Source organism: Ovis canadensis, chromosome 23 (assembly GCF_042477335.2).
Source record: "Ovis canadensis isolate MfBH-ARS-UI-01 breed Bighorn chromosome 23, ARS-UI_OviCan_v2, whole genome shotgun sequence".
NCBI lineage: Eukaryota > Metazoa > Chordata > Mammalia > Artiodactyla > Bovidae > Ovis > Ovis canadensis.
In genome coordinates this window covers 47,181,745-47,208,999 of record NC_091267.1, presented here as the reverse complement: position 1 = coordinate 47,208,999, position 27,255 = coordinate 47,181,745, and the positions used below count along the sequence as shown (strand labels likewise).

The window sequence follows — 27,255 nt, the reverse complement described above, 5'->3', positions numbered from 1 at the left end:
TTTGTTTGAAGAACATTAAGGAGCCCTTTGTGGGCAGGACAGAGTGAGTGAACGGGAGATTGTTTTGGGCAACTCTTAAGAGGAAAGAGACTGGTAGCTGGAGGTTTGCAGGATGGAGCTGAGGGTTGCAGGATGGAGCTGAGGGTTGCAGGATGGAGCTGAGGGTTGCAGGATGGAGCTGAGGGTTGCAGGATGGAGCTGAGGGTTGGTTAGAAATCCGGAGTTTGTTTTTGAAAATATATTGTTTCAGATACTGAGTAGACATTTCAGGTAAAGATTTTGATGGGTAGGTGAATGTGAATATAGATGAGTCTAGGACAGAGGTTGTTAGCATGTAGGGGAGATCTGAAGCCATGAGACTGGGTGAGATAATGATGGGAGAAGTAGTTCTGATACTTAGACACAAGGCTGTCCATCATGGAAAGGAGTGATTCTCAACTGTATTGTATTGTCACTCCCAGTCTAAAAGCCGTTTTAGACTTTTTTTCCCCTCCAATTACTTCCTCCATGGAATTTTAATATAGCACAAGAAATCCATTTAATTATATATTTTTAATGATAATTTTTTCAGTGGCAGTAAACCTGCAATGTATTGCAATTTATAGTAGGTATTTTGGGCTTTATAAAACAGAATTTTTAAAATTGTTCAGTGCCATTTTGTAAAGTGGTCCATTGAGCTTTTTCTTTGCTTTTTTGGTATGTTTTCATATGGCTAGTTTCTACAATTGTATAATTGTGTTTTTTTTCCTTAAACTTAGAACCACATGGAAAAAGCAGTTATCCTCCTGATAATTTAGCTACAGTAGTTGCTGAAACACTTGGACTTTGTGTTCAAGAAGAATCTGTAAGTAATTGTTTAGTTTGGTAATAAATATGAAGTAATTAGTGTTCTTTGAGGTCAGTTTTTAGAGAATTAAGAGAAAAAATTTTTTACCCAAAAATTATTAGATAAAGGCCTAGAACAAAATTGATGTCACTAGAAAAGGCCCATTTATAGTATTCACTCCAGGCAGTTGCAGAAAACTCTATCAAGTCTTAGAATTCTTGGGATATAGGTTATGGGTTGAGTCAGAATTTAGATGATTTAATAGGGAACTCTGCTCAGTGTTATGTGGCAACCTGGATGGGAGGGGAGTTTTGGGGAGAATGGATACATGTGTATATATATGGCTAAGTCTCTTTGCTGTCCACCTGAAACTATCACAACATTGTTAATTGGCTATTCTCCAATAAAAAGCTAAATAATGAAAAAAACCTTAGACAGCTTAGAGGGTTTAGCCAAACCTCTTCCCTGTCCCCTCTCCTTTCTACCCTGTTCCAACTTAAAGAGAAGATTTAAACCTTTAGATTGAGTTCAGAATTTATTGGGTCTTTTTGACATCCTTTAAACTGGGCTTTGATTTGGAAAACAGACTAAATTCTTGGTTCTACTAAAGATGCTTTAATTCTTTGTCCTTACAAATGCCAATCCAGTTAGACCACATCCTTAGGGATTGAGTCAGAAATTAACCCCATGATTTTCTTTTCATTATTTAGTGCTTCCTTACATCAGATACATTCACTATTTTTCATAACCAGTCTCTAAAAAATAGAAGCCTTGAATTTGTCAATCTTAAGGAAGCTTCATTTTGATACAGCTTTGAAACATATCCCTTTGCTTTAGTCAGTAAATGCATATAGGCTCTTATAAAGTTTTCTTGCTGTTGAATTTCCAAAATTGAATTGACTTTTGACTACATTTGAAATTTTTTTTTTGTGGCGGGGGTGGGATGAGGTTCTTTCTAGTTTTAAAACTGACTTCAAGTGATGGTGGTTAGTTTTTACCCTTTGAAATCTAAACATGTTTTAACTTTTTAAAATCCCCTTCTACCAATAAACTTGGCATGTCAGTAGTTTAGACACCAAACCTATTGAGGGAACTGATCTCTAAAGATTGCTGCTCAAAGTGTGATCCACAGGCCAACAGCATCTTCATCCCTGGAAGTTTGTGTGAGAGAGAAAATCTTGAATCCAGCCCAGATCTACTGAAAGAGAACTTATGTTTTCATAGGATCCTCAGTTGATCTGTGTGTATGCAAAAGTTTGGGAAGCACTGCTCTTTAAATATCCTTTTAAATTCATCTCCTATAAGTATAAATAATCATCTCTGTTCCCTTCCTCTCATCTAACCAACCTGGTTTTTTAGAATTAGCAACTATCAGTCTGCTTTCTGTCCTTAAGAATTTACGTATTCTGGATGACTCATTTAAATGGAATTATATGTGTCTTTTGGGTCTGGCATCTTTCACTTAGCCTGTTTTCGAGTTCATCTGCATCACAACATGTATCAGTATTTCATTCCTTTTTAAGAATAATCCTCCATTGTATTTATGTACTTTATATTTTATTATTGAAGGAATCTCGAGGCCCTCGGAGCCCTCTTGGTGATGAGCTCTACCACTGTCTGGAAGGAGATCACAAAAAACAAGCTTTTGAGGAATGTAGAAGAAATAGTGAAGATAATTTAAGGTAATTTGGGGCACTTTGGTAAAAACTTATAAACTGTTAATGATATTCCATTGCAGCGAGTTCCACAGATTTAAACTATTTCTCTCCCTCAGCTTGTTATTCTGGTTGTATTTTTATTAAAAAAAAATAATTCCCCCAGTTTATGACCTGTTAAGGGCTTTTTGCGTTACAATAGAGATTGGGATGTTACTTTCTGTACTTCTGACAAGCAGTGCTTCAGAGGTCCCAGCCTCATCTCTTTTTAGGTTCCAGTCATCCCTCCTGGATTTGTATTTTCTAAAACTGAATGTTGTATGAAATCCATCATTAGCTCTGATGAGCATTCAAGATTGGGATACACTGTTGCTTTTACTAATTTTAGAACATCCATTAACTAACAATACTATATTTACGTAGCATTTTGCTTCTTTTTTAAATACATACATCACATTTAATTGTCATTATACTAGGTCATTAAAGTAGGTTTTATTACCCCCATATTTTACAGTCAACAAAAATAAAGCCCCACAGAAGTTAAATGTCTTTAAGACCACACAACTATTAAGTGGGCTTCCCAGGTAGTGCTAGTGGTAAAGAACCTGCCTGCTATTGCAGGAGATGTAAGAGATGCGGTTTAATCCCCGGGTCGGGAAGATTTTCCCTGGAGAAGGGCATGGCAACCCACTCCAGTATTCAGTATTCTTGCCTGGAGAATCCCATGGACAGAGGAGCCTAGTGGGCTACAGTCCATAGGGTCACAAAGAGCCGGACATGACTGAAGCGACTTAGCCTGCACGCACAACTATTAAGTAAGAGAGTCGGAGCTCTTAACCATTCCACTTCTTCACACTTAACCCTAATGATCTTTCTACTACCCCAGCTGTCTGCTACAGGCAGGCTGGGTCATGAGTTATGTTCTGTAGTATAAGAATTTTGTTTCTTGGAGTTACTCTTGATAAGATTTCATAACAACAAAAGAATTTGGGATTTGTTCAAATATTTTCTTATATAGTGAATTCATTTAAGTTACTTTGGAAAAATTTTTATAGATAGGAATATCATGGTTATTGAGGTAGGTTTGCTGTATCGTTTCCCTCTGCTTTCTGTCAGCCAAATAAAAGAGAAGCCAGCAACTGTATCTTAAATTTTGGTCAATGATCTGCTTCTAATATGTGGATAAAACCTTACTGTTAATAATTCTGTATTAGCAAAAGTTTTCTCATTATGCTTATCTTTCCATTTTTACCCTGTTTCTTTAATAGGAAAAAAGTTACCACTCTTTTTACCACTCTTTATTTTTTTAGGTTTTCAGATTCAAAGACTCCTCTTCAAGAAGAATTGACTACTCGGGTATCATCTCCTGTATTTGGAGCTCCCTCTAACGTGAAAAGTAGTTTAGGTTTGAATACAAGTTTGTCCCCTTCTCTTTTAGAGACTGGGAAAAAAACCCATCTGAAAACCGTGCCCCTCAGCAATACTTCTGCTTCTGGACCAGAGAAACCTAGATCAAAATCTGAAGATGGAGCCCTTGTCACACATCATCTTCTTGGGACTGAAGTGAACAAGATCCCTAGTCAGTCATCTTCTAATAAGCAGATACTTATAAATAAAAATACAAGTGAACCTGTAAGTGAGCAGGATAGTATTGATCACATTAAAGATACTGATAAAGATAAATATGTGGTACCACTGAAGTCACTGGGAGGCAGAACCAAAAGGAAGAAAATTGAGGAAGAAAGTGAAGATGAAGTAATCTGTCCCCAAGCCTCCTTTGATAAAGAAAATGCTTTTCCTTTTCCACTGGATAGTCATTCTTCCATGAATGGAGACTACGTGATGGATAAACCTCTGGATCTGTCTGATCGATTTTCAGCTATCCAACGTCAAGAGAAAAGCCAAGGAAGTGAGAACTCTAAAATCAGATTTAGGCAGGTGACTCTCTATGAGGCTCTGAAGCCCATTCCAAGGGACTCTTCCTCAAGCCGCAAGGCCTTGAGCGGGAGCTGTGGGCTAACCAAAGACTCCCCGGAAGAACCCTGTTTACAGGAGTCCCTTTTCCAGTCCTTGAGTAAATCTCCAGATAATAAAACACTGTTACAAATAAAGGAAGAAAACCCAGTATTTAAAATCCCTCTTCGTCCACGTGAAAGTTTGGAGACAGAGAATCTTTTTGATGACACAAAGGTATGTGTTCAATATTCAAAGCCTTTGATTAAAATGGTAGTTTGTGATTTTTCCTAGATGCTAATAATTTTTTCTGTTTTAGGGTGCTGGTTCTCATGGGCCTATAAAGATGAAAACCAGATCAGTCCGTGGAGCATGTGAAGTTGCATCAGTTCTTCAGTTAAATCCATGTAGAATTGCTAAAACAAAATCTCTACAAAACAACCAAGGTATGTAAACTATAAATAGCATTTCCACTCTCTTTTTAATGAATTTATATTGAGTATTATAATTTATTATTTACATTCTTTGGATAGATTTCATTGTTTCTGGAAAAAATAGTTTATCTCTGTGTGTTTCTGTGTTTATAGTACAGTTCTTACTGGTTTCACCTTAAAATTTTCCTGCTCTTCTACTTTTTGAAAAAATAAATTGACATCTTTATACCTACTTTTATAGGTGATTTTATAGATTTAATTCTTTTATGTAGTTGTTTCTTGTTTTCTTTACAAAAAGAAAGCTTTAAAAATTTAAACTATACAGATTTTTAAAGGATAAAAAATAGAAATTTATCATCCAAACCTTGTTCCTCACCATATAGATAGCCAGTCCTTTTTTTTGTATTTACATATATATATATATTATCAGTGGTACCCCACTCCAGTACTCTTGCCTGGAAAATCCCATGGACGGAGGAGCCTGGTAGGCTGCAGTCCATGGGGTCGCTAAGAGTCGGACACGACTGAGCAACTTCACTTTCACTTTTCACTTTCATGCATTGGAGAAGGAAATGACAACCCGCTCCAGTGTTCTTGCCTGGAGAATCCCAGGGATGAGGGAGCCTGGTGGGCTGCCGTCTATGGGATCACACAGAGTCGGACACAACTGAAGCAACTTAGCAGCAGCAGCATGTATATCTCCTAACTATTTGTATATATAAATTTATATGGGTTTTTAAACTTCTTGTTTGAAAACATTGTTTGCTCTTTCATAATTTTGCTGTGTTTTGAAGTCTTTTTGGTTTTTTTAGTGCCCAAATATTTCTGTACTTTATATGCAGTATTTATTCCTTATTGGAAACTTATTCCTTCATCTGCGTTTATTTTCCTTTTTTCCTGAAGCTCATTCTTTAGTAATTCTTCCAGTGAGGGTTTCAGTCTCTATATGAAAACATTTTTTAAACTCTTATCCCTGATTTTTTTTTTAATCTTTTTGTTTTTATTTTTATTTTTTCCATGGTTGCTCTAGGGATTGTGGTGTACTTATTTAACCTTTCACAATCTACTTTGAGTTTATACTGTACCACTTTATGCTCTATAACTGTACCTTATGTAGTTGTCATCTATATTAATGTAATTGAAACCTCCTCCAGTGTTACAGTTTTAACTTAAATTTTTTTTATTGAAATAAAAATCAGTCATTAAAGTGTACAATTCGGTGGTTTTGATGTAGTCACAATTGTGTCACCATCACTGTACTCTTAAGTTTAGAACATTTTCATCACCATACAAAGAACAGTACCTGCTAGCAGTCACCCTCCACTTCTCTCTTGTCTTCACCGGTCCTAAGCAGCCACTTAATCTACTTTCTGTAGCTATAGATTTGCATATTCTGAAGTATTCATATAAATGGAATTGTACAATATATGATATTTCATGACTTCTTTCACTATTTCAGTTTTTCACTGTTACAAGTAATGCTGGTTTGAACAGTTATATACAATTTTGTGTGGATGTAAGTTTCATTTTTCTTGAGTTATACCTAAAAGTAGAATTGGTGGGCCACATGCTAACTCTGTGGCTTCCCTGGTGGCTCAGATGGTAAAGAATCTGCCTGCAATGCGGGAGACCTGGGTTCAAGCCCTGAGTTAAGAAGATCCCCTGGAGGAGAGCATGGCAACCCACTCCAGTATTTTTGCCTGGAGAATCCCCATGGACAGAGGAGCCTGGTGGACTACAGTTCACAGGGTTGCAAAGAGTCAGACAGGACTGAATGACTAAGCACAGCACGCACATGCTAACTTCTCTTTCCAAAGGAGCTACATCAGTTTATATTCCCACCAGCAGCATGTGAGAGTTCCTGTTTCTCCATATTCTCACCAACACTTGTTTTCATTGTCCGTCTTTTTGATTCTAGCCATCCTATGGGTGTGAAGTTATTCATATGTCTCAACTGTGCTTTTGGTTTGCCTTTTCTTTGATGGCTAATGATGTTGAGCTTCTTTTCATGTGCTTTCTGGCCGTTTTCATTTTCTTTGAAGGATTGTCTATTCAGGTCCTTTGCTTATTCTCAGTTGGAGTAATTGTCTTATTATTGAGTTGTGAGAGTTCTTTATGTATCCTCAGTACAAGTCCTGTTTTAGACACATGATTTGGAAATATTTTTCTCATTCTGTGAGTCCTATAATGTTTTAAAGTGATGAGAATTTTAAAAATCTGTTTTTAATTGTGTATTTTTTTCTCCTTATCTAAGATGTATCCTTTGAAAATATCCAGTGGAGTATAGATCCAGGAGCAGACCTTTCTCAGTATAAAATGGATGTTACTGTAGATGATACAAAGGTGAGTTAGAAAGTAGAACCAGAGCCCATGTGGTTATTTCTAGTGTATTGTTAGTAACCCTGCCCCCCTGATTCATTCTGTGACCTTGAGATAGCCACACACTTCTTATAACCTTCATCTATTTATTCAGAAAACTACAAAATAATAACATTTATTTTCCAATTTTATGGTATTTTTGAAAGGGTAATAATACTTTCTGACTTTTTAGAGACGTTTGCTGAAAAATATAGTTTTAAAATAATGTCAAATGCTAATTACATATTAAATAATTTTATTTTTTATCAAAATAATCTATTGTAAGCATTGATTAACTTAACATACCTTTCAAGAAAAAAATTTCATTTTTCCTAGTTGGCTGTTTCTTTAAATGTTGTGTATTTTCTTTTTAGTTAAAATTCATAGCAGAAATTACTTTTTTGGCTTGTATTTAGGTTCTACATAGTTTGAGAAGTTCTCTTGCACATGGTAGCATATTAATAAAATATTTAACAGTTGCTAGAGTAATCCATAGCCATCAAGAAGTCAAATTTGACTTACGAACTTTTCAGTGTATATTGATGTTCATTTCTGTGAAGCAGATTAGGGAAGAAAGGAAGCTTCAGGGATTTTGATAACATACAGTTCTCTCTTCCTTGGCAGCAGTCCTTTTCCTGGACTTGAGAGATGATGCTTGTATATCAAAGCTTGTAAAATATAATATATCTATATTCCTTTGGGTAAAAGTAAATACTACTTAATGCTACTAAGTGTAAGTGTACACTTAAAAAATGGTTAAAATGGTAACACATATGTTATGTATATTTTTACCCCCCCCCCAAAAAAAATAACTATAAGGTCATAAAGGGATAATGGTTAAAATTTTGAATTTTTAAATATTTTTTCAGGATGGCAGTCAGTCAAGATTAGCAGGAGAGACAGTGGACATGGACTGTACGTTGGTTAGTGAAACCATGCTCTTAAAACTGAAGAAGCAAGAGCAGAAGGGAGAAGAGAGTCCAAGTAAGATTTGTTTTGTTTTGTTTTTGTTTTTTAATTTTAATACAAAGTGAAAGGAAGTTTATAGTCATACCATTGCAATGAAGAGCATAAATGACCTTTTCACCATAAACCAGTTTTTTCCCCCTGTTCTACTAATAGTAGACTTCTCTTTAGTAAAGCTTAGTTTCCATATTTCAGAAAAAAAAAAAAAACTTTAGTAAAAATAATTTTTATTTCCAAAAGAATTCAAGTTGTGTCCAGGGGTCAGCAAACTTCAACCACCTGCCAGTTTTGTCAGTAAACTTTTGCTGGAAGCCAGCCTAACTCACTTGTTTAATTCATTGCCTATGGCTGCTTCTGTGACACGGCAGCAGAATTGACTAGTTTCTGCAGAGACCTTATGGCCCCACAGACCTAAAATATTTACTGCCTGACCCTTTAAGAAAAAGTTTCCTGATTCCTCATTAAGATAATTTTTTCATAAAAGGTGTAAAGGGAATCTTGAGAGTCCTGTTTTAGATATATTATTTTCCAAAGCAATTTGATAAGGAGAAAAAGGGGGGATTCTACTAAGAAGTATTAGTTGTTGTTCAGTTGCTAAGTCTTGTCCTGCTCTTTTGAGAAGTATTAGTACAGATTTGCAAATGAGCAGTAAACTCAGACTAATAGTGACGTGATTCTGCCATTTTCTTTTTCTGTAGAAAAGATTTGACTAAACTAGGGGTCTACAGCCCTTTGTAGTAAGAAACTGATAATTCTTCATCTAAAGCCTTGATTTTCTGAAAAGGGTGGGAACCGTGGAAGGATTTGGGTTGGCACCACCTTAGCAATGTTCCTGACTATAGAGGCATGTGACATGAGATCAACTAGACTGTGAATAGTTGTCACTCATCACCCTCAAAGGTTGAAGAGTTAGGACCTGCCACATCAGGATGCAAGGCTAAAAGCAGAGGCATTTTCCCATGATCCTCTGTTAGAAACTGAGGACACTCAGAGTGTGTGTGCATTTCCTGTATTCTGCTGCGAATTCTCCAGTCTACCTGCTCAGGGTCCCAGGTCTTGTTCTTGCTTCTTATAAAACATGTTATTTCTCACTGCAGTAAATGAGAGAAAATTTTAACAGCCTTTTCCTTAATTCTTTGTTCTTTAGTAACAAATGATTATCCATACAATCAAATAGCTGGCTGCCTACAGTGAAAAGGACAGTAGTTACTAAAAGGAAAACCTTAACAGTGACTTAGTCTTTTTATAGTGAATGACACATCACTTTCTTCTTAAGAAGATGACTTTGCTTTTAAGATTATTTTGTTCCTGGTACCAGTTCCTGATGTTTTCCTCAGTTTTGTAGAAAAGGGCAAAACTAAAGTATGGCAGCTTTGGCTTCTAATTTATCTAGTTAATCTAAGATGATAGCTTCCCAAATATATTTGAAACAAGTAACTTATGGAGGTGAAATTAGAACTTAAACTAATGAGTGGAGATAACTTTGGCTAAATAAGGCATAATGAATACTGTTGCTACACAAGAAGTCACTCCAGTAAATCAGAGGATTAGAACAATAACCATTTTTTTTTTAATGTTTCATAGTTTCTGTGCCTCAGGAATTCAGGAAGGGCTGGGCTGGATGGTTCTATCTCAGGGTCTCATACAGATGGTGTCTGGAGCTGGAACAGCAGAGGACTAGACAGATGGGAGACTCTTGGCTCCTCTCTCATCATTCAGTCTCAGGGTTTCGCCATATAGTCTTTCCATGTGGGCTAGTTTGAGTTCCCTACTGCACAGAGACTAGGTTCCCAGAGTAAGCATCCCCAAAGAGCAAGGTAGAGGTGCACAGCATTTTTATGATCTGGACTCAGTAGTTGCTCAGTAGGAGGAGTGCCACTATCACATTTATAAGAACAGCAGGTGGGATAGGAGATATTGTTGAGCCCATACTTAGGAAAAAAACAGTCTGCCCATTCTACCCATAAGGTAGATCTTTTTCATACTTAGAATTGATGAAATATAAACTTAAAGATGAAACATACCGTTAAATGGTACTGCTAATATTCAATTCCAAAAAAAGATTTTATATCTGTGTTCAACTTAGTATATCCTTATATATCAAAAAAGGATGTAGTCTGTCCTCAAGCATTTTACAGTCAGAAGTCAGCAACAAAAAGAAATCATTAAATCATTAACTTACTATGATTTACTGACAGCATATACAGAATGCTTTGGGAATGCCTAGTGCACAGGAATTATTTTTACTTACAAATTTGATCCTCAGAATGAAAAATGAACAAATGTTTCATCATTGAGTAATTATGGAGACACAATTCTATATCAGGAACTGGAGCAAACAGAAAACAAAAGTACCTGCCTCTCATGGAATTTACATTGTAATAGGGGAGAAACAAGCATTGTGTGCTAAATGATGGCAAGTGCTGGAGAAAGATAGCACAGGATGAGGTGCTGGAGCATCTGCCCGGGGGAGGTGGTTGGTGGTGATTATATAGAGTGACCTTGGCAGGTTCCAGTTTTGTCACAGTTGTTAGCCAACTGAATTTCTTTCTATTTTTGGTAAACTGGTATTTTTTTAAAATGTATTCAGTTCAGTTCAGTCGCTCAGTCGTGTCTGACTCTTTGCGACCCCATGAATCGCAGCACGCCAGGCCAGAGTTCACTCAGATTCATGTCCATCGAGTCAGTGATGCCATCCAGCCATCTCATCCTCTGTCGTCCCCTTCTCCTCCTGCCCCTAATCCCTCCCAGCATCAAAGTCTTTTCCAATGAGTCAACTCTTTGCATGAGGTGGCCAAAGTACTGGAGTTTCAGCTTTAGCATCATTCCTTCCAAAGAAATCCCAGGGCTGATCTCCATAGGTTGGCCCGAAAGTTCATTCGGGTTTTTCCATACCATCTTACAGAAAAACCCAAACAAATTTTTTGGCCCACCTAACAGTTAGTACTCTGAAGATGAAATTAGCATTTGCATATCAAATATGGAATTGAATTCATTATTTCTATAACTGAACTACCAGGTGTTCATAATAATGCAAGAAAATACTTTTCTGCTACATTAGAAAAATACAGAACAAAACACTATAGAGGCTTTTATGTCAGTTATTTATATACAGTTTATTTAAACCATATTTTTCACCATTTATTATGCTGTATTTTTCTCTTCCTCACAATTCCTTTGGTAGTTCCTTTTGGTTTACTATGAATTATACATGAGCTGATAGAAAAAGATGTCTTAACATTTATAATAGTAAAAAAAACCCAGCATTCTCGTCACATAAATAAAGGACAGTTGAAGGCATAACATTAAAAACCTTTGGAAATGTACAGTAATTACCCAGACTTGGGGTTTATTCTTGCCTAATACACATCTAAATTATTCTGTGGCAGTTCTTAACAAGTTTCTATGTATTAGTCTACCTAGAAAGCAAAACACTTACTTGTGGCCTAAGCTGATGCTCTTTCACATAGATGGAGAAAGAAAGATGAATGATAGCTTGGAAGATATGTTTGATCGGACGACACATGAAGAATATGAGTCCTGTTTGGCAGAGAGCTTCCCACAGGCAGCAGATGAAGAGAAGGAATTGTCAACTACTACAAAAAAAACAAACAGTAAGGCAGTTTTCCTTCAAATTGTGTTTTTTTTTCCATTACACTGAGTTTAGTAAAGTAAGTTGTCAATCTTATTAACAGAGGCCTAATGAGGTATCTTAACAGTTAAAACTTGATGTTTATTGAATAAATTTTTTTCAGTTTTTTTTAAAGATAATTTCAGATTAGTAGAAGAGTTACCAAAAATAATTCAAAGGGTTATGCTTCAATGAAAAGAAGTATTTGAATGGCCAGTAAGCACATGAAAAGCTGGTCAACACTCTTGAACATCAGGGATGGTAACAATACTTCATACCCACAGAAATGGTTGGATAACATGTATCTCTAGCAAGAGTGAAGAGCAGCTGGAACTCTCGCATTGCTGATGGAGTAGAAAATTGGTTATACTTTGGAAACCAGTTCAGCAGGGGGCTTTTTAAACAGCTTTATTGAGATCAGTCAGTTTTTTGTAAAGTTAAGCATATACCTGTGTTGTGACCTAGCAATTCCACTGCTCGGTATATACCCACAAAAAATGAAAACATGTTCATACTACTTCACAATGAAAAGGAGGTAACTACTAGACTCAGCAACATGGATTAGTCTCCAAAATTTGTTGAGCCAGACAAATGCAAAAGATGGAGAAGAATATATGGTATATCATCTCATTGATATGAAGTTCTAAAACAGACATAACTAAGCTACAGTGATAGAAATTAAATGAGTGACTGTAGAGGAGGGAAGAGACATAAGAGAATGTTCTTGTGCGTGAGAGACAATAGAATAGGTAACTTGCATGGACATGTTCACTATCTTGGTTTGGGTAGCAGTTAAACTGGAATATACACTAGTCAAAATTCATCTTAGTGCACTTAAAATCAGTATGTGTAAATTATGCCTCAATAAAGTAGATGGTTTTAAAGTCTTCAGTGGCTTCTCAGTGCACTTAAAATTCAGACTCCTTCTCTTGGCTCCCAAGACCCATCATGGTCTGGTACCTGCCCACGCAACATCTAACTCTGCCCCCGTCTTTCCCAACACTTCCCTTTTTTGGCAAATTAATCACACTGTCCTCCTTTTACATCATATAATATACCAGACTTTTTTGCCATTGAGGACCTTTACCTAGAACATTCACCATTCGTACTCTTGTCATGACTGACTTCTCTTTAATCATCAGTTATTACCTGAGATATTCAGGTAGCCTTAGCTGTCTGCTTGCTTAATGTCTAATTGCTTCACTGCAGTGTAAATTCCATGAGGACAGCAGACCTGGCCTCCCCTGTTCTACATTAGCACAATGCTCAATAAATTTTCATAATTTGAACAGATGATAGCAATTAGCTATTTCTGAGTCGAGACAACTTGAAATTCAGGTCCATGGGTTTTCATTCTTATTCTGTCACCAGTTTTCTAATAAAATTTTAAAATCTTTTTATTTCCTATTTATCAACTACCTTAAAGTCACATTACAAAAATCAACAGTACTAAGTGTACAGATTAAAACCTATCTTGTTATTGTCATTTGGTGCCAAATGATAATAGGCATCTAAGTAGTTCTTTTAAAGTCTAAAATACTTTTTGTGGTTATGATTTTCATCTCTTCAGTAATTCTGAGGTGAGATAATCAGCACTCTCACTAGGCAGACGAAAAAGAAAGGAAAGAATTCATTACAGAGAACTTAAACTAATTGCCTAGGGCCTAGAGTATGAAATCCAATAAAAATAGATGTTTTGGCCTATGTCTTTTTTTTTCCCCAAAAAGAACCAAATTACTTTTTAGTAAGTTCTACATTAAGTTTGTGGTATGCTTGTTTTGTTTATAGCTCCTGGTGATAAACAAGATAAAGTCAAACAGAAAGCATTTGTGGAGCCATATTTTAAAGGTGATGAAAGGTATGGTGGCTTTGGTTAATACCAGCAATATGATTAGAAGTACAATAGAACTATCTTTGTCAGAGCATCTCTGAACTGTGAAAATTGCTACTTTGGTTAAAATCGAATGCATATCATTTACCTTCTGACCATAACAAAAATGGAACTCAGGTATAAAAAATGACAAATTTTTAAAATAAGGAATTTTTTTATATCACACTTTTTTTTGGATGGTGGTGACAGTTATTTTTTCTGCTTTATTATAACATACTTTATTCTTATCCTATTTTATCATGAACTTTATTTGAACTTCAGGAATTTGTTGAATACTGTAACGTGGGCTTCCCTGGTGACTCAGCTAGTAAAGAATCTGCCTGCAATGTGGGAGACCTGGGTTTGATTCCTGGTTGGGAAGATCCCCTGGAGAAGGGAATGTCTACCCACTCCAGAATTCTGGACTGGAGAATTCCGTGGACTGTATAGTCCATGGGGTCGCAAAGAGTCGGACACGACTAAGTGACTTTCACTCACTAACTAGGTGGCAAACCTTAGGTTTGTGCTTCAGAGTTATTTTAGGAGAATTTTTAAATCTTAAAAAAAATTTAAACAAAAACAGATGAGATTCTGAGCAAAGGACATGACTAAATTCTGTATAAACTTAAGAGTCCATAAACTGTTTGAAAGAAAATATAGTCATAGCAATATTGTTTTATCTCTTCTTTCTTAGTCTTCCTCTTTAAGTTCAGTGTTGATCCATAATTGAGAGTTGTTGGATTTAGCACAGTAAGGACCTAGAATCTTATTTGAAATAAAGCACTTAGAGCTTTCCTTTGAAGAACAGCACTTGCCAACTATCAAAATACCTTAAAAGAGTAGATGTGATACCCACAAGTCATTTTAAAATATCCATTTTTTTGAGTCAGATTGATTAAATTCACTGGGGTTATTTCTATTATAAACAAATTATGATGTTACATAAGTCTTCACTTATAAGTTTGGAGTTTTCTATATTGAACTTCTTAAAGCAGGATGTAAGTATATTAATTAATTAATTCCTGATTGCTTTTTCTGACCAAAGTACTGCATACCTTATTGATCTGTAATACCTCAGTAGCTTTGACCCTTCCTAGGTTTCCAGTGGTTTACAGTAGGATCTGATCCATTTAAAGTGAAAGTGTTAGTCACTCAGTCCAACTCTTTGCAACTCCATGGACTGTAGCCCACCAGGCTCCTCTGTCCATGGAATTCTCCATGGCAATAATACTGGAGTGGGTAGCCATTCCCTTCTCTGGGGGATCTTTTAGATCCAGGGATCAAACCTGGGTCCCCTGCACTGCAGGCGGACTGTTTACTATCCGAACCACCCAAGCACAAATGATAGTTGTGCCTAATATTTTGAAGAATTTAAGGTGGACAGAAGCAACAAAAGAAACCGTTAGAGAAAACAGCAAATTACATGCAGACAAATGGATCTGTTCTTTGGGGAGAAGCAGGTTAGCCCTGATACATGGTTTCATAGTACTAGAAACTGAGTTAACAGAGACAGTAGTCTCTCTCAGTTATATTATTGAATACCAGTTACTGAGTTTAATAATACAGCATCCCTTTTTAATTAGGTTGTTTTATATTTTACCACACAACCTAATAACTAATTTCAGCCAGCCAGAGGGAAAAATAGGAAGTAATAGTTATCTTTTTCAGTTAGAAAAAAGGAGTAGGCACTTAATATTTTAGTGAAGAGAGAATGAAGAAATGCTTTTATCTCTCACATACTGAGGAAGCATTTCAAATAAAATGAATGAATGGGGATTATTTTTCCTCTGGATGCTCACGTTTGCTAATTTAAGATGTAAACCAAAGGTCTCTATAGTAACAGATAAATTTATTTTTTCCCCAGAGAGACTGAATTACAAAATTTTCCTCATATTGAGGTGGTTCGGAAAAAAGAAGAGAGAAGAAAATTGCTTGGACACACATGTAAGGAATGTGAAATTGTAAGTACAAATGTAAACACTGTCATTTGGGGTTTCTTTGAAGATATGACTTCATGTGCATGATTTTAAAATCATAGATATAAACCATATTTGTATCTAGAAGCAAGTTTGAGCCAAGAATAACAGAATATTATAGAGTATACAGACTGGCTGGGACCTGAGAGAGATGAATAGATGGAAAGGAAAGCCTTCATTTCTCTTAGATTCTCTTTAATTGAATGTGGGGCCTCAGTACTAGTTCTTAGTTCTTACTTCCAGCTTAAGACATTTATGCCCTTTTCTTTTTCTATATTTATTTGTATTTCTTTTAATTTTTTCCCCTTGTGTTATAGTAGAGACAAATACATATACTATTGGGGAAAATTTTGATATTTCAGTCAGAAACTTTGCTGTAATATTTTTTACTTAAACACCAGCACTCTCAGGAAATGAGGTATACTCATAATTGTTTTTTCTAAACAACCAGTACAACCATAAGCTCTTTTTTTTTCCCTGAACATTTTCCTTTCTAAAAATACAATGAACAGACTCCACTCTATTCTTAGAACCCACCTGCATTTCCCTTGTTTACTTTGGGTGTCTTGGACTAGATGTGTATCTTGAAGTAGATTGTACTAATTGTCCTCTTACTGAAGAGTCCTGGGCAGGTTCTGTGCTTTTCTGAAACTTGCTGTTTTTTTCTTCCCTTGCTATCCTTTAGCTGTTGGATTGTTTCCAGCAATGTATTTATTTCCCCCTTAAATTTTATTTTTAAAAACCATAGCTAGAAAATCCCATGCACAGAGGAGCCTGGCGGGCTGCAGTCTATAAGGTCACACAGAGTCGCTCATGACTGAAGTGACTTTGTGCGTGCACACGTGCACACACACACACATACACACACATACACAAGCACATTAAAGTTACGTGTGAATAGGTTACAGTGCAGGTAAGCATTTGGTGAGACAAATGCCCTCATAAAATAACAGTGAGAGTGTAAATTGAGATCACTAATTTGGAAAGCAGTTTGGAGATAAGAAGCAAATGTATCTTGAGTATCAATGTATCATGAGTTTTCATAATACAAATTGAATATACCATGATTTCTTAACTAAGGAATATGATCTATACTAACTGAACTTCCCGTTTTTAGTTATTACTGGAACTAAAATTACCAATTAGAAAAGACTCTTTCACTGGAAACTCTTACTTTCCTTCTCTGAAATCATTTTTTGGTGCTGTTATCCAGTCTCTGAAGACATTGTTTCATGCGTTTTATTCCTTCTTTTTTTTTTTTTTAGTTTTTTAAGATAGAGGTTAAATCTGTTCCCTGTTATTCCTTCATGACCAGGAGTGAAAGTGCCAGTCACATGTATCTAAATACTGTCTGTCTGCTTACAGTTCTGAAATATTTCCTATGTCATATTCCCTGTGAGATATTAAGTGAACATGCAGTACACGTGGCTGTGTAATAGTCAACTCAAATTTCACATCATAAAGTGAGCATACACTTGCTACCTCCAGTTCTCAGACCTTACCTCTGAGCCTTCTATATGTCCATTCCCCTAGTTGTTTAAACCAGAGATCTTTTAGATATCTTCTTTCATCTCTCATATCTCAGTAATGGATCTATCAGCAAATCCTATTGATTGTATGTTCAACACAGCAATAAATAGTCTCTTCTTCCAAATGATCTTTTTAGAATAAAAGTTAAGTCATGTCAGTCTTCAGCCCAGAATCCTTAAATGTCATCTCCTCTAAGAATGAAATCAAAGCCCTTATCAAGGACAACAGACTCACCCCCCATTTCCTCTCTGACCTCATCTTCTTGCACTCTCCCACCTGCTCGCTGTGCTGCAGCCACCCTCACCTACTGTTGTCTTGTCTGTGTGAAAGAAAAATATATTAAAAACCCTCACTTAAAAAAAATTCTGATCCTAGTCTGCCACTTGCAATAGGTGATACCATTGGTAAAATATCACTTTGATCTTCAGTTCCTCAAGTGTGAAACAGAATTAGCTGGATTGTGTGATCCAGTCATCTGTGTTTTATCAAACTTTACACCATTGCTTTGTTTTCTTTGGATCTAGAGCTTAAAGACCTGTATAGTTTTCACATATAAGTTTTATCTTTCTTTGCACGAAGTTTAGGTTCTTTATGGTCACAGTTGCAAAAAATAATATGTCTTTGATCCTAATTGATAGATCTAGTTTAAAAGAGCAAAGTCATGAAGGCTACAACCTTCAAAGCTAAACTTTTGTTTTTAAAAATTGTAGTGAAAGGAAAATTACTTCAAAACACACACTATATCCAAATGACAGTTGAGAAATGTGCTGTTCAGAGCACACGCCTTGGCTTTTTTGTTACTGGTCTGAGAAAAATTAAAAGTTTGTATGTATGTAAATCAGCTATACGACTGAGCACACTCACTGTAAAGTTCAGCTGGCTTTTTTTTTTTTTTTCAGCTGGCTTTTTTTTTTAGTTGTAATACTATTGATGAAGAGTACAGTATGTTGCCTTACACTGTGATACAAGCCCTCTTCTTTGTGGAAAAAACATTTCACAGACCACTAATTATTATCAGTAATTTATAGGTAGTAATTTACTCGTAGGTGGTATAACTTACTAATATTATCCATAAGAATTCATTTTCCTTAGCATGCTGAATACTTTAGTAGTTTTTTCAGCTTCTGGTATTTAATCCGTAAGCATAACACTCCATTTATTATTCCTCAGTGGAAAACCTAACCAGTTTTATTATCAGTATTATGCAGATTTTCCAGCAGAAGAAAGAGAAAAGAAGTTGGCTTCCTGCTCAAGACACCGATTTCGCTACATTCCACCCAACACGCCAGAGAATTTCTGGGAAGTTGGTTTTCCTTCTACTCAGACATGTATGGAAAGAGGTGAGAGTATAGCTTACGACATTTTGGAACTTAAAAAAAAAAAATACTGTGTATAATATATATACCCAAGTCTAAACAGTAAACTTTTTCTTCATGGTTCTCTACCTTCTGCTGTAAGTTGAAAGCCAGTTTTGTGGCACAAATACAGTTTCCTAAAGATAAAAGGCTTACGTTTAACTCTTCAAATAACTTCATTGGAATCATTATTTATAAGCATGTTAATGAATTGTGTATGTGTTACCCTGCTTTTTTTATCATTCAAATTTCGGAAAGTAATTTCTCTTCTGTCTAGTCATTGAAATGACTTTTAATAAAGTAACTTTACAAAAGTTGCCAAAGTTACATTGTTGAAAAGCATCTCTTTTTTTTAAAGAGGCTGCTGTGAATTTGGATGTTAAAACTTTACTTATCAAGAATGCTAGTTATTTATAAACCATATTTGAGTAAAAAAGACTTTTGTTTGGGAAACTGTTAACATGCAACTCAGTCCTTCAAAGATAGCACTTACATTTAATAGAATTGAAGAACATATGGGAGCTTTAAAGCTCCAGATTTTTTAGCTGTAAGAAGCTTTTCTAAAAGATGCAAAGTCTATTACAGCTGTTACCATACTTCCACTTTCCCTTTTAGCAGGTCCTCTTTGACGTGACATCTCTGCATCAGATAGTTAGTCTGGATATAGCCTGTGTTTGTACCCCTGATAGGTTCTCAGGGTATGGCAGACACAGTCCTCCCTGAAAAACTGCATCATGGATCAAATAGTCTGAAGAGTAAATACAGGGACCATGTCATCTCATCTAATAGCTACTGAAAAAAAGTCTTCTTAATAAGCACCGAAATTTATCCTAACAATCGAAAGATCATGTTTAACACTTGTCCCCATTTGCACCCAATGGAAGGTAGACTAGGAAAGTGCCTAAGCGCCCCAGTTCTGGAGTCAGATGTTGGCAGAGTCCCCACTCACTTCCTTCCCAGCTTTAGGAACTTGAGTGAGTTATTGGACTTCCCTGGGTCTCCATAAGCTCAGCTGTGAAATAGGCGTAGTGGAAGCTACTGCAGAGGACTGTGAGTTATCCCAGACAACATTGTATATAACACACTTGATAAATGTCTGCTGTTATTTTTAGTACAAATGAGAAAACTGATGCTAAGTAATAAAATCATTCATCATCACAAGCGGCTAATAGAAAAATCATGTGAACTTAAAAGGCATGACATGAGACAGATGTTGATTGGAATATATGCTAAAATATGTATGTTGCAAATACAGTCTTCTAAATTTGTGATTTATTTTTAAGGTTACATTAAAGAAGACCTTGATCCTTGTCCTCGTCCAAAAAGACGGCAGCCTTACAATGCAATGTTTTCTCCAAAAGGCAAAGAGCAGAAGACATAAATGTTGAAGCAAAAACAGAAGAGAGGACAATTTTCTTTTTAGTTATTTATAGTTAAAGTTGGTGTTAAACCTTGATTTTTTTTGATCTTCTGTAAACTGGTTTATAAATCATTTTTCTATTGAAAATGTTTTTAAATGGCATTTACTCATCACACAGACAACTATTTAAAAATGTGGATAAGTTTATGTTGTATTTTCTTGCTTTTGCACCTTGAAAATAAGGTGCTTTTATTTTGCACTCTAAATTAAGAGTTGTTTATTACTTTATTTGGTAATACCTAATTACAATTTTGAAAATATAATTGTTATAGTCTGATTTGTTTCCTCTCTTCTTTTTACTCCATCTTCCCTTGCTATGTACATTCAGCAGTGACTTCATGTTAACATTACAGATTTTTATTCTCCTTTGTAGATCATTCTAATGCCCAACTTTCAAGTCTTTTTAAAAATGCTGAATTTTAATAGTCCTTTAACTTTTCAGCTTCTTTCGTTCATTAACTTGAAGTACTATTCTGTTGGAGCAGGAAATGGCAACTCACTCCAGTATTCTTGCCTGGAGAATCCCATGGACAGAAGAGCCTGGTGGGCTATAATAGTCTTATAGGGTTGCAAAGAGTCAGACACGACTTAAGAAATTTAGCATGCATGCACACACTATTCTGTAGTGAATTCCTTTCCAAGTGACTATAGATAACTTTCTTTCCTTTGCCATGTATTATAGATTAACATCCTATGATCAAAATATTCCAGCCTCATCTTCCTCATTGATCAGGATTTTCATGTGAATTAAATGACATCAGTTTTATGTTTTCACAGGATTAGAAATCACTTATATTTAGTATCTACTTATATGTTAGACCCTCTTTGTACATTGTTTGGCTCTGAATGTGATCTTAGTTCTTTTTATAAACAGCTCTATCATAGCTTCTAGTCAGCACTTCTCTTCCCTTCCCAGATTGTTTATATGTTTGATTTTTGTTCTGTGCTGGCAGTCAACTAATCTCTCCCAATAGTAGCCATTCACTGGTCACCTGCTATATGCCAGGAACTGTGCTACACTCTTCACATAGTTTTTTTCTTTTAATCTTCAAATAATCTTGTGAATTTATGAATCAAGTTAATACTAAGCTGTAAAAAAAAAAATCAACCCCCAAATCATATTAAATAACATGACTAGTTTGTTTTTTTTTTCTCATGTTGAAAAGTTTGGAGATCAGTGGTCCAAAGCTGGTCTGTGCCCTCATGGTAGACCCAGATTTCTTCTAGCTTTCTGCTCTTCGATACTTTATATGTGGCCTCCATCCTTTTATTAGTTATGCCACCTCTAGCATCATGTCCATGTTCTAGGCAGGTAGAAGAGAAAAGAAAAAAAAGCACACATCATTTGTTTTTGTCCCTCTTTAAAAAGTTTTCCAGAAGGCCCTTCCCAGTGACTTGGCTACCTCTAATAACAGATGAAGTTACAGCTCAGGGTTGCCTGATTCAAGAATCAGCTTGTTTAGTGCTTCTGACAGGTGGGAGTCAGAAACACCCGAATTGGGAGAGGGCACCACAGGATGAGCAGTTAGAGCTGTATACGTCTAGTGATTTGTTTTGTTAAAAGGTAACATGAGCAGGGACAATAGGAGATTGTCTACCTGATAGTGGCTTGACAGCATTCCAGCCCCTTAAGCAGCATTTTTCATTTTTCCTTAGTTACCCTGTGAGATTGGGTAAGCTGAGGTCTCTTACCCACCGTTGATCAGCTCTACCTTTAAATGAAGTAATAGACACTTTTTAAAAAACACTTGTTACATACATTTAAATGGAGAAGTGCAGTTTGGTATTTAATATGTATGAAAAGACTGTCTTCATTTGTAAAGCATCATAGATGTTAAACAGTATTTTCATACAAACATGTATCAGTCACTGTATGTAGTTACATAGTTTCAAGTTGCCTGTGAGCTCTTCAAAGTTGAAGACCTGTGATTAAACGTTTGAAAATATGCAAAACCTCTATGTTAGCACTTAACATTAGATTAACAGCTTTCCTGCCTTTGACAGCCATTCTGATTAAACCATCCGAAACCTAAGGTTGTCAGAGGTAGCACTCTGAATGAGTTAATCATGGTACCCAGATACCTACAGAAGATAATAACATGCTACCTACCTAGAGAAAAGAACAAGTGAAGCAGAAGAATATTCCTAACACCTTTCATTTAGTGAAAAATTTCCCCAGATCCAACTGGAAAGGCAGCTATTAGTAGGCTTAACATATTAGTAACTCAGAAACTGTCAGACTTTATTTTGGGGGGCTCCAAAGTCACTGCAGATGGTGACTGCAGCCATGAAATTAAAAGACGCTTACTCCTTGGAAGGAAAGTTATGACCAACCTAGATAGTATATTCAAAAGCAGAGACATTACTTTGCCGACTAAGGTCCGTCTAGTCAAGGCTATGGTTTTTCCAGTAGTCATGTATGGTTGTGAGAGTTGGACTGTGAAGAAGGCTGAGTGCAGAAGAATTGATGCTTTTGAACTGTGATGTTGGAGAAGACTCTTGAGAGTCCCTTGGACTGCAAGGAGATCCAACCAGTCCATTCTGAAGGAGATCAGCCCTGGGATTTCTTTGGAAGGACCGATGCTAAAGCTGAAACTCCAGTACTTTGGCCACCTCATGCGAAGAGTTGATTCATTGGAAAAGACTGTGATGCTGGGAGGGATTGGGGGCAGGAGGAGAAGGGGACGACAGAGGATGAGATGGCTGGATGGCATCACTAACTCGATGGACGTGAATCTGAGTGAACTCCAGGAGTTGGTGATGGACAGGGAGGCCTGGCGTGTTGCGATTCATGGGGTTGCAAAGAGTCGGACACGACTAAGCAACTCAACTCAATTTAAATTGCATCTAGCTTATGTATTTAAAAAATCGGAGAACATTCTTAGGCCCTCTAAAACAAAGATTTAATATCCCTAGGGCATCTTTAATTCATAATGTAATTGCCAAAAAGAAATAGTGTTGCAAAAAGCTGTTACATAACACTAGTAGGTTTAGGTAGCATCACCGACTCAGTGGACATGAATTTGAGCAAACTCTGGGAGATGGTGGAGGACAAAGGAGCCTGGCAGTTCATGGGGTTGCAAAGAGACACAGTTTAGTGACTAAATAACACATTTCTTAAGCACTCATCAAAGCACTTTTATCTTTACCAGGTATAATACATACAAGTATTAGGATCAGGCAAATCTTGACTATTTTTTTTTCCAACGGGGCAAGTTTTAAAGAACACACCTAAGAATCAGTTACTCCTGACCCTAACAAGCATGAGTTTAATTCTGACAAATGCCACTTCAGAATAGGCATTTAAAATAACTCAAGTTTTACCATTCAGGTGTGTATTCTCAGCAAGCCTAGCAGTTTAAAACATCTCAAAATCTTTCTCTTCGCTGAGTTGATGTTAGAATGGTTCCTTAGAAAACTGAAGTGTGCTTGCACTTGGATGCTTTACTATGCACTTAAGGAATTAGTGAAGAAATTGTCTGCTGTCATACCAGCAGAGGCCACAAGAGAGCTATTTTTGGAAAATAATGGGAACTACCGGCTGAACACTTATAGAAGGAAGTTTATAGGCTAAGTGAAGTGAAATTGCTCAGTCGTGTCCGACTTTTTGCGACCCCGTGGACTGTAGCCCTCCAGGCTCCTCCATCCATGGGATTCTCCAGGCAAGAATACTGGAGTGGGTTGCCATTTCCTTCTCCAGGGCATCTTCCTGACCCAGGGATCGAACCCAGGTCTCCCACATTGCGGGCAGATGCTTTAACTTCTGAGCCACCAGGGAAGCCCAAATTTATAGGCTAAATAGGATATAAATTAGAAACCCTTGGTACAGTAATGAGAGCTCAGTTAGCAAAAAGCTTTCAACCTAGTTGCTGTTGATTAAACCAATAACAGGCAAATAATTCATGGTCCTGACAACAAACATGTACTTACTAAGATCATGGCATCTGGTCCCCTCACTTCATGGCAAATAGATGGGAAAACAGTAGAAACAATGAAAAACTTTATTTTGGGGGGCTCCAAAATCACTGCAGATGGTGACTGCAGCCATGAAATTAAAAGACGCTTGCTCTTTGGAAGAAAAGCTATGACCAACCTATACAGCATATTAAAAAGCAGAGACATTACTTTACCAACAAAGGTCCATTTAGTCAAAACTTTGTTTTTTCCAGTAGTCATGTATGAATGTGAGAGTTGGACTATAAAGAAAGCTGAGTGCCAAAGAATTGATGCTTTTGAACTGTGGTGTTGGAAAAGACTCTTGAGAGTCCCTTGGACTGCCAGAAGATCCAACCAGTCCATCCTAAAGGAAATCAGTCCTGAATATTCATTGGAAGGACTAATGCTGAAGCTAAAACTCCAATACTTTGGCCACCTGATGTGAAGAACTGACACTGGAAAAGACCCTGATGCTGGGAAAGATTGAAGGCAGGAGAAGGGACGACAGAGGATGAGATGGTTGGATGGCATCACCAACTCAAGGCACAAGAGTTTAAGTAAACTCTGGGAGTTGGTGATGGACAGGGAGGCCTGGCGTGCTGTAGTCCATGGGGTCGCAAAGAGTTGGACACGACTGAACTTACACACTGGGCATTTATATACAACAGATACGTGACATCAGTTATTATCCAGTAGAAGACCAGACATCAACATACAAAGATGCCCAAGAGGTCAAAGAAGCTTGGACTGAGTGCCAAAGAAATATTAAGGATAATTAGAACTTGAACCATGCCTTTGGATGAGTTAACCTCAAGAAAAAGAGAAAACACAATCTAAGTTGGGAAATGAACCCAAATGTGGAAATGCTAAAATACTAAGGAGTGAAAGTGAAGTCGCTCAGTCGTGTCCAACTCTTTGCGACCCCGTGGACTGTAGCCCACCAGGCTCCTCTGTCCATGGGATTCTCCAGGCAAGAATACTGGAGTGGGTTGCCATTTCCTTCTCCAGGGGATCTTCCCAACCCAGGGATCGAACCCAGGTCTCCCACATTGCAGGCAGACACTTTAACCTCTGAGCCACCAGGGAGCTCTAGACATAATTTGGTTCTGGCCCCTCACTTTATAATGAGGAAAGAAAAGCCCAAAGAGAGTGACTTGCAAGGTCCCAACAGCCTGGGACAAGACTAATCTGGGGCCTCAGTCTGGTGCTCTTTCACCTTGAAGCATACTGCCCAGAGATAAATTAGAGCTTGAGAGGAGGGCCATGTGGCATTATTACTGAGAGACAATAAACTTGCGTTTTAAAGGCAAGTCTTATAAATAGAGTTTGGACTTGAGTCCGTAGTCCTGTGGTTTTCAAACTGTTAATAGCAGATCCCATTATTCAAATTAAATCAGTTTACATAGAATATCAGTAATCAGTATTTTAAATGCACATATTTATGTTAAGCATTCAAATCTGTCCTCTTATAAATCTAATCAGTGTTTGTGTGCCCGCGCGCATGCGCACACAGTCATATCTGACTGTTTACAACCCTATGGACTGTAGCCCGCCAGGCTCTTCTGTCCATGGGATTCTCCAGGCAAGAATACTGGAGTGGTTGCCACTTCCTACTCCAGGGGATCTTCCCAACCCAGGGATGAAACCCACGTCTCAATGCATCCTGCATTGACAGGCAGATTCCTTACCACTGAGCCACCTGGGAAGCCCAAATCACTGAGGCTAGATAAACACAAAATTCTGAGATAAATTATGGACAGCTGATTACATCAGCCTCAGCATCCATGATATCCTAGTCAAATGCTCCTTGTGCCCCAATTCAATTAAATCAGAGTATCTGGGGGTATGATCTAGGCATCAGTTTTCTGGTTTTTTTTTTTTTAACCTTCTTAGGTGATTCTAGTGTGCAGCCACATCTGAGAACCACTACCCTAAGTCACTGTTGCAGGCTAGTTACATTGTATTTGAACTTTAGTGTAGATCAGAATCACATGGAAGATTTATTAAATCATATTTCTTGACCCCAAAGTGCTAAGGGGCCCCAAATTTACATTTTCATACTGTTCCCAGATGATACTAATGCTGCTAGTATAATAACCACAAGTACGTAATTATGAAAGTCACCCAGATACTTAGTAGAGATTCTTGGGCTCGTCTTGTGAGAATTTTGATTCAGGTGTAGCTTGAGCATTTTTAAAAATTCTTATATTATTATGAGTCAAGCCTAAGAAATACTGCTTAAGACAACAGCAAAAACTAAATAGCAACATGCTGAGCTTTCAAACATCCTCTGACAAAAAGATTGAGTTGGGTAATAATGTGTTCATTTAGATATAATCTTCAGGCAGCCATATACATAAGATGAGTTTGGTGAGGGACAAGGAGTAATCACACGTATTACTGCTACTATTTGGTGTCCGGCTGGAAGGACTGAAACAAGCTCTAATACTTTGGCCACCTAAGGCACAGAACTGACTCTAGAAAAGACCCTGATGCTGGGAAAGATTGAAGGCAGGAGGAGAAGGGGACGACAGAGGATGAGATGGGGGTGGCATCACCAACTCGATGGACATGAGTTTGCGCAAGCTCCAGAAGATGGTGAAGGACAGGGAAGACTGACATGCTGCAGTCCATGGGGGTCACAAAAAGTCAGACACAACTGGACAACTGAACAACAAAAACAACAAATTTAGTAATCTGCCAAGGAATCGGGCTTCCCAGGTGGCACTAGTGGTAAAGAACCCGCCTGCCAATTCAGAAGACATAAGAGACGTGGGTTTGATCCCTGGGTTGGGAGGATCCCCTGGAGAAGGCAATGGCAACCCACTCCAGTATTCTTGCCTGGAGAATGCCATGGCCAGGAGCCTGGTGGGCTACGGTCCACAGGGTCGCAAAGAGTCGGACACAACTGAAGAGACTTAGCATGCACACCAAGGACGAAGAACATCTAGGCCAAGAACATGGCAGTAAGAATGGGGAAGAAATTTAAGCCAACACTTTCTGGTTGTTACCAGAACTTGGCAGCTGAGGGAGGATGTGAAGATGAATATGACAGTTTCTCAGTGAGCTGATAACTAACTGAGTGGTAACAAGGGACATAACAGAATCAGTGGGATGGGGTCTACTAGAAATGGGGAGAGACCCCAGTTTACATCATTTATACCGTGAAACACTTCAGTTCAGTCACTCAGTCGTGTCCGACTCTTTGCAACCCCATGAACCACAGCATGCCAGGCCTCCCTGTCCATCACCAACTCCCAGAGTCCACCCAAACCCATGTCCATCGAGTCGCTGATGCCATCCAGCCATCTCAGCCTCTGTCGTCCCCTTCTCCTCCTGCCCCCA

The 27,255-nt window shown here is 37.4% G+C and overlaps 1 protein-coding gene across 6 annotated transcripts in view; it reads left to right on the top strand.

The window, feature by feature from the left end:
• The window catches only part of RBBP8 (RB binding protein 8, endonuclease), a 78,345-nt gene extending 58,096 nt beyond the window's left edge, over window positions 1-20,249 (top strand). For all 6 annotated transcript variants that reach the window (XM_069568890.1, XM_069568891.1, XM_069568894.1 and 3 more), the window contains 11 exons: window positions 759-844; window positions 2,396-2,508; window positions 3,792-4,671; window positions 4,754-4,880; window positions 7,123-7,211; window positions 8,096-8,210; window positions 11,663-11,806; window positions 13,612-13,681; window positions 15,558-15,654; window positions 18,398-18,539; window positions 19,838-20,249. In XM_069568890.1, coding sequence (XP_069424991.1) covers window positions 759-844; window positions 2,396-2,508; window positions 3,792-4,671; window positions 4,754-4,880; window positions 7,123-7,211; window positions 8,096-8,210; window positions 11,663-11,806; window positions 13,612-13,681; window positions 15,558-15,654; window positions 18,398-18,539; window positions 19,838-19,935 — 1,961 coding nt within the window. In that variant the 3' untranslated portion in view covers window positions 19,936-20,249. The remainder of the gene's footprint in view (window positions 1-758; window positions 845-2,395; window positions 2,509-3,791; window positions 4,672-4,753; window positions 4,881-7,122; window positions 7,212-8,095; window positions 8,211-11,662; window positions 11,807-13,611; window positions 13,682-15,557; window positions 15,655-18,397; window positions 18,540-19,837) is intronic.
• Window positions 20,250-27,255: the final 7,006 nt, after the last annotated feature.